Raw genomic sequence first — 13,362 nt, forward strand, 5'->3', positions numbered from 1 at the left:
GCAAAGTGGACAGGGAGCTGCAGACAGGGGAGTTTAAGAGGGAGTTTGACAAAGGGAGACCTACGATGGTTAGGAAGACCCGCAACACCTGTGCCACCACTACTGCTGTCTCCTCTACCTGTGCCTGTAGCCAGACAGAGTGCCTGACCATGGATGCCTCTATCCAGATCCTTGTGTGGCTTTGCAGGGACTGTAGCTTGCAATTCCCACTCGCTGACATCCAGGCTGGGGGGGACCATCCAGTGTGAAAGGTGCCAGCTGGTGGAATCTCTCAGGCAACAGGTGAAGGAGTTACAGGAGGAGGTGGCCAGGTTGAGGAGTATCTGACTCTATGAGCAGTTCCTGGATAGTATTCATGTAGAGACAGCTGAGGTAACTGTCCCAGTACACAGGACAGCTGATAAACCACTGGTGGAGGAGGAGATAGATCAGGGTGGACACTGGCAGCTTGTTCCTTCTGGCAATAGGCAGTGTTCCACCCCTGCTCAGAACCCTCCCACTGTGGTACTAGGAAACCGTTACACTGTACTGGGTACAGGAGACAAAGAATCGCCCTGTACAGCAGAGGAGAAGCCTTGTACCCCCAAGGCTGGGAATTCTGCTGCCACCACTGCAAGGAGGAAACGTAGAGTCATGGTGGTCGGGAACTCTCTTCTGAGGGGGATGGAGGCGCCCATCTGTCGCCCTGACATTTCATCTCAGGAGGTGTGCTGCCTGCCTGGGGCCCGTATTCGAGACGTTACGGAGGCGTTGTCGAGGATTATCAGGCCCTCCTGACTACTATCCCATGCTTCTCATCCATGTGGGCACTAATGATACTGTGAGGTATGATGCTGAGCAGGTCAAGAGTGACTTCAGGGCTCTGGGGGCATGGGTGAAGGAGTTTGGGGCGCAGGTGGTATTCTCCTCAAGCCTGCCTGTCAGTGGTAGGGGCCCAGGCAGAGACAGGTGCATCCTAGAGGTGAATGCCTGGCTTCAAAGATGGTATTGCTAGGAAGGCTTTGGCTTCCTTGACCACGGGATGCTATTCCAGGAAGGACTGCTGGGCAGAGATGGTGTTCACCTTTCGAGGAGGGGAAAGACCGTATTTGGACACAGACTGGCTAACCTAGTGAGGAGGGCTTTAAACTAGGTTCGACGGGGGCAGGAGCGCAAAGCCCGCAGTTAAGTGGAGAACATGGAAACCTGGGTGATGGGTCAGAAATGGGAAGCAGCATGGGCAATAACGTCAGAGTAAAAAGAGGGTCAGGGCAAAACAGGGAGGCAAGAACAAATCAATATCTTAGATGCCTATATACAAGTGCAAGAAGTATGGGTAATAAGCAGGAAGAACTGGAAGTGCTAATAAATAAATATAACTATGACGTCGTTGGCATCACAGAAACTTGGTGGGATAGTACACATGATTGGAATGTTGGTATTGAAGGGTACAGCCTGCTTAGGAAGGATAGACAGGGAAGAAAGGGGGGAGGTGTTGCCTTAAATATTAAAAATGTACACACTTGGACTGAGGTGGAGATGGACATAGGAGATGGACGTGTTGAGAGTCTCTGGGTTAGACTAAGAGGGGTAAAAAACAAGGATGATGTCCTGCTAGACGTCTACTACAGGCCGCCTAGGCAGATGGAAGAGGTGGATGAGGCTTTTTTTAAACAACTCACAAAGTCAAGCAGGGCCCCAGGTTTGGTGGTGATGGGGGACTTCAACTGTCCAGATATATGTTGGGAAACTAATACAGCGGGGCACAGACTATCCAGTAAGTTCTTGGGTTGTATTGGAGACAATTTTTTATTCCAAAAGGTTGAAAAAGCTACCGGCGGGAAGCTCTATTAGATTTGATTTTAACAAATAGGGAGGAATTGGTAGAGAACTTGAAGGTGGAAGGCAGCTTGGGTGAAAGTGATCATGAAATCATAGAGTTCGCAATCCTAAGGAAGGGTAGAACAGAAAACAGCAAAATAGAGATAATGGATTTCAGGAGGGCAGATTTTGGTAAACTCAGAGGGCTGGTAGGTAAGGTCCCATGGGAAGCAAAACTGAGGGGAAAAACAGCTGAGGAGGGTTGGCAGTTTTTCAAAGGGACATTATTAAGGGCTCAAAAGCAAGCTATCCTGCTGTGCAGGAAAGATAGAAAAGATGGCAAAAGACAGCCTTGGCTTAACCAGGAGATCTTGCATGATCTCAAAATAAAAAAGGAATTGTATAAAAAATGGAAACAAGGAAAAATTACAAAGGATGAATATAGGCAAACAACACAAGAATGCAGGAGAAAGATTAGAAAGGCTAAGGCACAAAATGAGCTCAAACTAGCTACAGGCATAAAGGGAAACAATAAGGCTTTTTATAAATATATTAGAAAGAAGAGGAAGACCAGGGACAGGGTAGGGCCATTGCTCAGTGAGGAGGGAGAAACCGTAACAGGGAACTTGGAAATGGCAGAGATGCTTAATGGCTTCTTTGTTTCGGTCTTCACTGAGAAGTCTGATGAGGGAATGCCCAACATAGTGAATGCTAGTGGGAAAGGGGCAGAGTTAGAAGTTGAAATAAAAAAAGAACAAGTTAAAAATCACTTAGAAAAATTAGATGTCTGCAAGTCACCAGGGCCTGATGAAATGCACCCTAGAATACTCAATGAGCTGATACAGGAGGTATCTGAGCCTTTATCTATCATCTTTGATAAATCATGGGAGACAGGAGAGATTCCAGAAGACTGGAAGATGGCAAATATAGTGCCCATCTATAAAAAGGGGAATAAGAATAATGCAGGAAACTACAGACCAGTCAGCTTAACTTCAGTGCCAGGAAAGATAATGGAGCAGGTAATTAAAGAAATCATCTGCAAGCACTTGGAAGGTGGTAAGGTAATAGGAAACAGCCAGCATGGGTTTGTAAAGAATAAATCTTGTCAAACTAATCTGTTAGCTTTCTTTGATAGGATAACAAGCCTTGTGGATAGGGGAGAAGCAGTAGATGTGGTATACCTAGACTTTAGTAAAGCATTTGATACGGTCTCGCATGATATTCTTATAAAAAAACTAGGCAAATACAATTTAGATGAGGCTACTATAAGGTGGGTGCATAACTGGCTGGATAACCGTACCCAGAGAGTAGTTCTTAATGGTTCTCAATCCTGCTGGAAAAGTATAACAAGTGAGGTTCCGCAGGGGTCTGTGTTAGGACCGGTTCTGTTCAGTGTGTTCATCAATGATTTAGATATTGGCATAGAAAGTACGCTTGTTATGTTTGCAGATGATACCAAGTTGGGAGGGGTTGCAACTGCTTTGGAGGATAGGGTCATAATTCAAAATGATCTGGATAAATTGGAGAAATGGTCTGAGGTAAATAGGATGAAGTTTAATAAGGACAAATGCAAAGTGCTCCACTTGGGAAGGAACAATCATTTTCACACATACAGAATGGGGAGAGACTGTCTAGGAACGACTGCAGCAGAAAGGGATCTAGGGATTGTAGTGGACCACAAGCTAAGTATGAGTCAACAGTGAGATGCTGTTGCAAAAAGAGCGAACATGATTCTGGGATGCATTAACAGGTGTGTTGTGAACAAGACAAGAGAAGTCATTCTTCCGCTCTACTCTGTGCTGGTTAGGCCTCAGCTGGAGTATTGTGTCCAGTTCTGGGCACTGCAATTCAAAAAAGATGTGGAGAAACTAGAGAGGGTCCAGAAAAGAGCGACAAGAATGATTAAAGGTCTAGAGAATGTGACCTATGAAAAATGGTTGAAAGAATTGGGCTTGTTTAGTTTGGAAAAGAGAAGATTGAGGGGAGACATGATAGCAGTTTTCAGGTATCTAAAAGGGAGTAATAAGGAGGAGGGAGAAAACTTGTTCTTTTTGGCCTCTGAGGATAGAACAAGAGGCAATGGGTTTAAACTGCAGCTTGGGAGGTTTAGGTTGTACATTAGGAAAAAGTTCCTAACTGTCAGGGCGGTCAAACAGTGGAATAAATTGCCAAGGGAGGTCGTGGAATCTCCATCGCTGGAGATATTTAAGAACAGGTTAGATAGATGTCTATCGGGGATGGTTTAGATAGTACTTGGCCCTGCTGTGAGGGCAGGGGGCTGGACTCGATGGCCTCTCGAGGTCCCTTCCAGTCCTAGTGTTCTATGATTCTATGATTAGCCTACACTGCCTCTTACGTACTTGGTCTGAAGCATGAGAAGAGATACTGTACGTGTGCAGGCCTATGAACACTGCTTTATGAGAATCTCCTGACTTGGGTGCATGTGTGCATAACCATATGTGGAATACACGCATAAGAACATCATATCTCTAGACCTTCTGGGTACAGGTAACTAATTTCCATTTATGCTCCAGATCAGTTCTTCAGACTTCTTATTCCTTATTTCCCTGTTACGTTTAGTTTTCCCACTATCCTAATTAATTTTCTTGTGTGTGAGAGACCGCGGACAAAAACAGTGTATAGACAGTAGCCATATTTTAACAGGTGAAAGGAAAAATACCTTTTTATAAAAGCTCAATGAAAGAGAGGAAGGGATAGTTTATTTAGAACCCATTTGTGGTCTTCATCTGGAGTACTCAAGAGATCTAGACAGTTACACATTCACTATCTTATTGGGTACAAGAGTTTCTCAGTTGTAAGGCTGTGGGAAAGAAAAGGACTCTTGACCTGTGTTTCTTGACAAGCACCCGATATCTATAAAGTGCATACTGATGATCTCTGTGCTCCTTATTGTCTGTAATTTTTTACCAATGGTGCGTGATTTAGTTAAATAGCCAGTGCATGGGTACTAAAAAGAGTTTTTAAATTTAAAACTTTGGAACACTTTCTTTCTTTTGTATTTCTCTCAGATTATTGGCTTTGTAAATATGTACATTACTAATAAATGTTGTTGCAAACCTGAACCCTCTTTCTATTAATCTGTTAACAAAACAAACAGCATTCCTGCATGATAACCTGTGTGAACTAACACACTCTCTTCCTTGTCTGGGTGAGTCCTTTAGCCAAACCTGGTGGTATGCAATCTTGTCTAAAAAGTGGATCTATAATCCATTCTTATTTTTGGCTCTCTTTATTTTAGAGCTAACCACTAACTAGTGCAAGGTGCACTAGTGCCACTACCATGAATGGTACTCCAAGGTTGCCATTACAGGCAGGACCATACCAAATTCACAGCTGCCATGAAAGCTGGTGTCCTTCCGTGAAATTTGTCCTTTTTATGTATTTACAATGCTACACATATTTCACACGGGGGACACCAGTGTATCTCAGACTGCCGGGGGGCAGGGGTTGTGGCTCATAGGAAGTTGCAGAAGGGTAATAAGGTTATTTTAGAAGTGTCATTATTTTGGTATGGCCACCCTTACCTCTGAGCTACCTTCAGAGCTCAACCCTGCCCCACCATACCTTTAGGAAATGGACCAACTGAAGGAGGTGTTAAATAGCAGAACAGCTCATTTGGGAGCAGACCTGCAGTTCCAGCAGAGAAAAGAGGAAGCAGAATCTCTCCTAAACTGCCTAAAGGTCTCTGAGGCAAAGAAAGACCAATTATTGAGACAGCCTGAAATGGAAACATCCTGCTCTCCCTCTAGTTTTGTTTGGACTACCCTGGAAGATGGAAATCGCTAGGATGGATTTGTACCAGAAGGGAGGGTCATACCATGGGAGAAGGCAGTTGCTGTTGAAAGGTGCTTGATAGTAAATAAGAGCCCTTTACACTTTCTTTACCTCTGCGGCAACTTTGTATATGAAAGATCATGGTAGGAGGTGGCTCTGGGAGGGTAGTTTTAATGCCCTGATAGCCCTCATGGGGCTCGGGGTTGGAGCCCAGTGGAGAGTGAAAGTCTGGGCTCCCCTGTCTATCACTGCACTTGCAATTCACTGATACAAGCCCTGATCAGTAGTGATGCTCCCTTACCAATTCCTCCCCACACCTCTTTGAAGCAAGGATCCTCAGTGCTCCTCTGCTTGATTAGGACCTTCACATTTACAGAATCTTCTCAGGAACTCTGCATGAGTACAGGCTCTGCCCATTTGGAAAAGCTTGCAGAGGTGAGGCTTTAGCGATATCTGGAGATAAAGTAGAGGAAATGCAGCAGCAACAACAAACTAGTGCTATCTCCTAAGTTTAAATATCTTTAACATGTTTCTAGCACATTTTCAGTTGCAGCTTTTAAACTGATTCCAAGTGCAGTGTTTATATTCAGAGGCAGTTGGTAATTCATGGAAGGCATTTCACAGGGTTAGCCATATTAGTCTCTTTCAGCAAAAACAAGGAGTGCTGTGGCACCTTGAAGACTAACACATTTTATTTGATCATAAGCTTTCATGGGCTCGAACACGCTTTGTCAGGCATTGTGGAAAGAGTGCTAGAACAGCAAATGAGCAACTTGTCATGCCAGCAATACTATCCTGAATTGTGGCCTTCCAGAGCAAAGTTGCTCCCTAAAGACAGAGGCAAGTGTGCTCTGCAATAGTTTAACTTGGCAGATTGCTTTTTAATAAAATTATTGAGGTGTTGATCTACCAAGTTGCTAACCAAGGGAAACTCCCTTTGATGCACTGGGAATTGATGCCACCCTGAATCTCGGATTTGGATCTCTGTTAGGTACAATATTGTTTGAAATTATAAGACTGGCTGATCATCAGAATGCCCTCAGTTCACTGGTGACCTAAAAATAGCAACCTCGCAGTGGATGGCCATACGTAAAAACTAACTTTTGGTGTCCTAGTTGCAATGCCTTGATCTTCCTCGTTGTAGGAATTATGGAAGCTTTATAAGGTATACAAAAGGTATTCTAAATTAAAGATGTCTATTGATTGCATTACAATGTTCTTTGCTTAAGTGCTTCTGACAGCTTGTTTGGGATTGAGAACATTCATCATTTAATCTTTGGAATTCTTACTGGTGAGTGTAGTTCATTGATTTTGCAACGTCTTCTTCTGTTTAATGGCTAATTGTGTACCCACAGGCATTTATAGTAATCCTGTTTGCTTGTGCATATGCTTGTATCTTGGGGATAACTAATAACAAATGCCAGTGTTCTATACTGATAATGCTATACTGAATAAAAAGTTGCTAAGAAAGATCAGCTAGTTAGAATTTGTAACTTTTATTCTGTTCTGCTTGTAGGGGATTGGTTCAGCAGGGTATTGTTCATGTTATTACATCGTCCTAAATAAATATCAAATATCGTCAGTAAATGGCAGCTTTGGTGGCATTAACAAATATTTTCTCAATCCATTGGCATACCATATGATGAGGCAGTCAGCACCAGCTCTGTGGAAATGTGCTGTATGCAAGCACTGCTTTGAATGAGGGAGGATTCAGAGTAGGAAAATTGACAGCTAAGCATGAGCACCTGATTGAGTGTTGGTAGGGTGGGTAAGAAATAGCCTTTATATATATTTTTCTTCTTTAAAATACCATTTAAAATCCATATTAAACAGATAAAATGTCTGTGGTGTTTAACTCCCATTTGAAATGGAAGTTTGAGTATCACTTTTTTCGCTAACTGTAATATTGTATGTAAATGTAGCTGTGCCCTCAGTAAATTTTGGTTTTAAGTGCATTGTGATTGGAGCTTCAATGAATGATTGTTTTGTTTTTAATTTTATACATTTTTGCTCTTAAGAAATGAGGCAAAGAATCTTATCCTGAATCTGATCTCTCTCTACACTGTATGGCTTTTGCAAAATAGTCTGGTGCACATCATCTTTTTTTTATTGCAAGTAGTCATTAGAAACCAAAAGGATTGACTTGTCCCATTTGCTGATCACCTTCCACCTCTGCTGATTTAAGTGAAAATTCAGAGGCTTCAGCAGCTCTGCAAAACAGACTTTTAATAATCCTAAAAATAAAAATGCCTTTGCATTTGCAAATTTTTAAAAAATATAGATACAATCTGATTTATAATGGATGTTCACATTCCTTTATAATGGATGTTCACATTCCTAATTTATTTTTATAAACAGATGATCTCTTGCCTGTATGTAGACTGTATTTTTAAACATAGGAACAAGCACAGGCGTATTTGTATAAAGAAATCTCTGTGTGTATAAACAGATAATTATACCTGTTTATAGAAAGACATCTTTTAATTAGGCTCAGTTCGGCGCTGCTGAAACAGGAAGGGAAGAACAAAGTGCTTCTGGTCAGTTGATATTATCATGATTTGGTTCCATCCTTTTATTTTGGATGTTGATGTTTATTTCAGGATGTTGCTTTACTGAAGACCAATCTATCTTTACTGTGTATTTCATTTTGAGTGCTGATATTTTTATATACACTCACAATGAAAGCTATGCTGAATTGCAAAATATTATTCTGTTCTCGTTAGTGCTTAAATACAGTGTTGATTTACTGTCTTTTTCTAAAAACTTTGTTTTTTCTGAGATTTAATTTTTCCTGCTCTTTTAACTTAACCTCACAGTTAATGTCTAAGCAAATTGTGCTTCCAGAGCGTATTCCACAGAAGTGCTGAGCACTTGCTGCTCGTACTGAAGACCTGCATTCAAGCCCCTGCATTGCAAATCTCTGTCATGTGTGACACAGTTGTGCGTGTTTAGGCAAACAGTACACAAAATAAGCATTTCAAATAAGCAGAAAAAGCTGACAATTTTCAGTGTCTCCCTAAATGTGAAAGGTAGTAGCAATATACTGCCTCACATTACACAGTAGTTCAGAATTCGCGTTACTGGCTGTTTTGTGTACATATATGTAAAAGCAATATTTTTCGGCCAGAAATAAATTTATGCTTATATATGCTTGTAAATTTATCATTATCTAAGTCACTTCTGAATGTATTTCAGCAGCTAAATTGCAAAGTATTTATAGGAAAAACAAATTATTTGGACTAAGTAGCAATATGTAATTTACCTTGTCCATATCAGTAGAGAATGAGAATTAAGCAATAGTTTCACCCCCAACAAAGTACAAATGAGTGTTAACTTGTCCTTAAATAAAAAACTATCATTCCTAAAGCAAAATTGTGCTGTCGCATAACATGGGACCATTAAATCAGGGATGCAAGATGATAGTTCTTGCAGTTGATAAAAAACCTTCAGAACACAAATCAACGTGTTACTGTCTTCGATCATGTTAATGTTAATGCTTAAAGGTCAAGATTTTCTGAAAGCTGAGGTAGGCAGTTGTGTATGCAATATGCCCACATATTTGTATATTCTATTGATGTACATTTACCACCGCTAACCATGCAAATTACCAATTAAATAAGAATTCGCTAATGAGCTACTTCATTTAGGTTTTCCCCCTGCCTTCACTGAGCTAAACTGAGAGGTGCAGTCACATTGTAGTTATTATGTAAAGCTACTTAATTGTACCCTCCTTTCTTATGCTATATTATTAGATTCAGGGGGTAAATGCTGTGACTCCAGAATAGGGTAAGGCCCTAGCTTTGATTCACAGTCCATAATTAAAACTAGAACCCAAACTTCTGTTCAGAATGAGTTTGAGTTTGACGTGAGTTTGTGTTAAATATTTTTCGTGTACTCATGGATCATTTGGGAAAATAGATGATTTTTTGTAAGTTTTTTTTGTCTCTTGTGCATGTTTTAACTCTTCTTTCTCTTCTGTCACTGTTCCTTTTCTTCAAGTTCTGGCTAGAGGGCTCCCAGAGATGTAAGAAGACCTAGTTGAGAACTTGCTTACAAGAGCAGAATGGAAGGCAGAATAGTTCCAGCCTTAGTTAAATCCTCTGGCTTGGCACAGTCTTCCAAAGTATCTCAGGTGCTATAGACACACTTGCTTTCTTCTAGGGAGGCTGGATTGGTTTATTACATGTCTTTTCAACTATGTACTATTGCTGATGATAATCACACTGTAACTTTAAGAGGGTTGGTATTGTAAGGATTTCTGCCCTCAGACTGCTATCACAACCAAGCATGGTATGTGTGTTTCAATAGTTTTGGACAAACAGTATTGCAATTTACAGTTGTTAACTTGTTTTGGGGATAAACGTATTTGTGTATTCAGCCACTGCGTGGTCACACATTGGCTTGACTACCTGGCTTTCCAGTGTAATTCTATTGCTTCTCACACAATTCCTCTGCTAGGTAAGGCTTATGTTAAATTTATGTGTGAGATGGCTCACCTGGTTTGTCTAGAATAATGATTACTTAATATTGAATAAGGATGTATGAGAAGGCATTGGTGAGCCCATGGCTGCTTTCAGTTAAGGATTCATTTTTTACTTCATTTGGCAAATCAGTTGACTACAGGACTGGCTTCTTTCAAAGTCATTTTCAACAGCATCATTATGTCCTTTACTGTGTCTGTATTAGTTACCCTGGATCAGTGGTTTTCAACTTGTGGCCCAATCCTCATCTATGTGCAAGTGCACACACACACGGATGCACGCACAGAGAACTGCATGTGTGGCTGGCAGTGGTGAATAGGTGAGAACCACTGTCCTGGAGGCTGCAATAATAAATAAATTCCTGAAGTGAAGTGCCAAAGGTGAATTGCAATCAGCTGTCAGTGGCTCATGATCATTTTGTGCCCACTTTTCCCCCATCCTTTCCACTAAAGTATTATTTTAATGAAACATGTTAACAGTAAGATGTAGTCTCAGTGCAGTGCCTAGTTATCTTTGTACCTACAGAATCTGGTTGTGCACAGGATTCTTCACCCGTCATACAGCAGTTACTCCTTTATTTCCTAATTTAGGCAAAGGACGCTTAAGACAAGAATCAGCCACATGATTTCTCAAGGCATCAGGGAGAGGCAGCTATTTAACACTCTTCCATAACCCCAAAGCATGGGGATAATTAGCCAGTTTGGAAGACTGTGTTTAGGGTGTCTGCTGGATGCAGTGTGTATTACACAGAATTTTCTGACTTTTTATTTTAAGTCTACTAATGCTATGCATGGATTTCAGTAGACATGATAGAGTGCCAGCTAGAGACTGGCATTATTTTTCTTGATGGTTCAGCATGCTCCATTCTTCATAACCATTTCTGGCCTCTTTGTGTATTTTTTTTCTTTTTAGAGTCTGAGTGACTTTCCCTTCGAAACAGATGTGGATGCAGTGGCTGAAAGGAAAATTACTAACCCTGACTTTGAATGGGAGGGCCCAAAGCATTCAGTAGCCATTAGTGAGAACCAAATATCAATTCCACGAGAGACTTTACGAAGTCATGACTTTAGCACTTGCTCTGTAAGCAGCAAGGAGGAGGAGGGAACTCCTGTCTTTCTTGAAAGCAAGGATGACCTAAGCTGTGAAATGGGGGGTTATGCAGATGTGAAAAAGCAGGCAGGTAACTCGGAGCAAAGTGAGTCGGAGACCCCTACGATCTCTGTTTCACCTCCGCTGCACCATTGTGACAGAGAGGAGGAAGAGGAGGCAGATAATGGTGAAGAAAATAATTTCACAAGAGAGCCACTTACAAAGCTAAATGAAGACTGTCACGACTCGACTATTGATAATGGGTTTCCCCCGTTCATTCGCTGTTTTCAGGTAGTAACTGTAAGCTCAGAATGCCTCCTTTTCTTCAAATCTCCCATTTGGTTTTTGGAATGAACTGGAAACACTGCAGCAAGCATATGCCACAAATATGTGAAGAGGAATTATGTTTACATGGCCTGAATTCATTCCGCCAAACTAATCAGCCAGTTAATCTCCTTCAAAGTCTGTGTGACTGAGCCCTCTCCAGTTTAGCCTGGCATAAAGTGACAGACTAGCCTTTGTGAAAAATGACCTTTGTCTTCCTTTGACTCAAATGCTCTGTGTTCTAAATAAAAGACTCCAAAGGCCACCACATTTAATTTTATTCCATGGAATTGGGTGACTATCATGGGCTTTTGTTGTTTGTTGTTGCTATATTGCAGACAGTTTGGAAACCAGGCTAAAGGAGATACTGCAGGGCTGAAACTTAAATGTAGCACAGCAAATAGTAGCTCTATTGGAAATCTACTTTTATGTTGTAACTGTCAAGTCAGCTGTAACTGAGGTTTCAAATTCCACCACCATCATGACAGAGATTTTTGCCTGCTTCAGTGTTGCTGAATATTACTATTTTATGTTAAAGTAGATGACCACTTAACCTGCTAACAATCAAGGTGGCAACTCAGATTTGGGAAAGTGAGCAGATGCTGATTGACCTGGGAAAATCTTGTGGGTCTTTCTCTAACATTCTCTTCTTTTTGATTAATTACCAGGTGTTTGGAAGAACTGATTTTTCCAGTTTCTCTTTCAAGACACGCACACACTGTTTTTCTTTTAAAGATTTTTGTGTCTGACATTGATTTAATAAAAGCCAGTGAACTACAGATTGAATATGTAACAGTGGAAATGGCTTTGTTTGCCTACAGAATAAAGCTTCAGTCAGCTGATCTACTTTTAATTTGTCTAGTCCCTGCAGCATCAGTTCTGATATTACAGTGCAGTGGGCATCATGGTCTGACTATGACATGGGTAGTTGTTTATGGGGTCCTCGTCCTCACAATGAGAGTTCATCAGTGTAGTGTATTCATAGTTCTCTCTTTAACCCTTGATGACTTCCTTGGTCTAATCTAAGAGAGGACAGCACAGTAGTAGAGAAGATTTCATTATCTGTTTTAATACTTAAGCTTGACTTTGCTGGTTCACTGCTTTATATTCTGAAACATGTTATCAAACTCTCTATGCGGCTAAGATGTTCAAGATTTCTAGGCTGACTCTCTGATGTTTTTATCAGATCAATGTCAGAACGTTTACCAAAAACATTGTTGGTATGTAACTATGCTGCATTTTTATATACCTTTTTCATAGCCACCCCTAGTGAAGACTCAGACAGTTACCATCTCTGACGTGTCCAATGCCACGAAAAGTGAAATTCCAACAAAAGAAGTTCCCCTTGTTCACACAGAGACGAAGACTATCACCTATGAAGCGGCACAGGTAGAAAAGTTTTGCCTAACTCCCAGTGGGTTTAATTAAATGTAACATGTAAGTACAGAGTTGATTAATCCTTAGACTGAGATGGCAGAAAAGCATTAGAATGGCTATACTTGGTGAGGCCAGTAGTCCTGCTAGACCTATCCTGCCTTCCAACAGTGATCAACGCCAGGTACATCAGAAGAGATGAACAGAACAAACCATCTTTGACTAATCCATCCCCTGTTGTCTGATTTCTGGCAGTCAGAGGCTGGGGTGGGGAACCTTTTTGTTTTGCTGGGAGCTACTGATCCACAGAAGACACAGTTGGGGGCTGCACACGTGAGAAGACAAACAAAACAGCTCACCAACATGGTCCTGTACTGAAAAACGGAGAAAGAAAATGACCCTGGGCTAGGGATACCCAGAGCATGGTGTTGTATCCCTGACCATCTTTGCTAATAGGTCCATCAATATATATCTTTATGAAGTTACATAAACATATGTC

At 41.2% G+C, this 13,362-nt stretch overlaps 1 protein-coding gene across 26 annotated transcripts in view; it reads left to right on the forward strand.

Annotated features, from left to right (window-relative positions):
• Positions 1–13,362, forward strand: part of EPB41 (erythrocyte membrane protein band 4.1) — a 217,682-nt gene that overhangs the window by 176,681 nt on the left and 27,639 nt on the right. For 22 of the 26 annotated variants that reach the window (XM_074976554.1, XM_074976553.1, XM_074976556.1 and 19 more), the window contains one exon: positions 12,750–12,878. The exons of 3 other annotated variants lie outside the window; for them this stretch is intronic. In XM_074976554.1, coding sequence (XP_074832655.1) covers positions 12,750–12,878 — 129 coding nt within the window. Of the gene's footprint in view, positions 1–10,988; positions 11,457–12,749; positions 12,879–13,362 lie in introns of all 26 variants that reach the window. One more of the 26 variants, XM_074976566.1, reaches the window with a different exon arrangement.

Source organism: Carettochelys insculpta, chromosome 24, assembly GCF_033958435.1.
Source record: "Carettochelys insculpta isolate YL-2023 chromosome 24, ASM3395843v1, whole genome shotgun sequence".
Classification (NCBI taxonomy): domain Eukaryota; kingdom Metazoa; phylum Chordata; order Testudines; family Carettochelyidae; genus Carettochelys; species Carettochelys insculpta.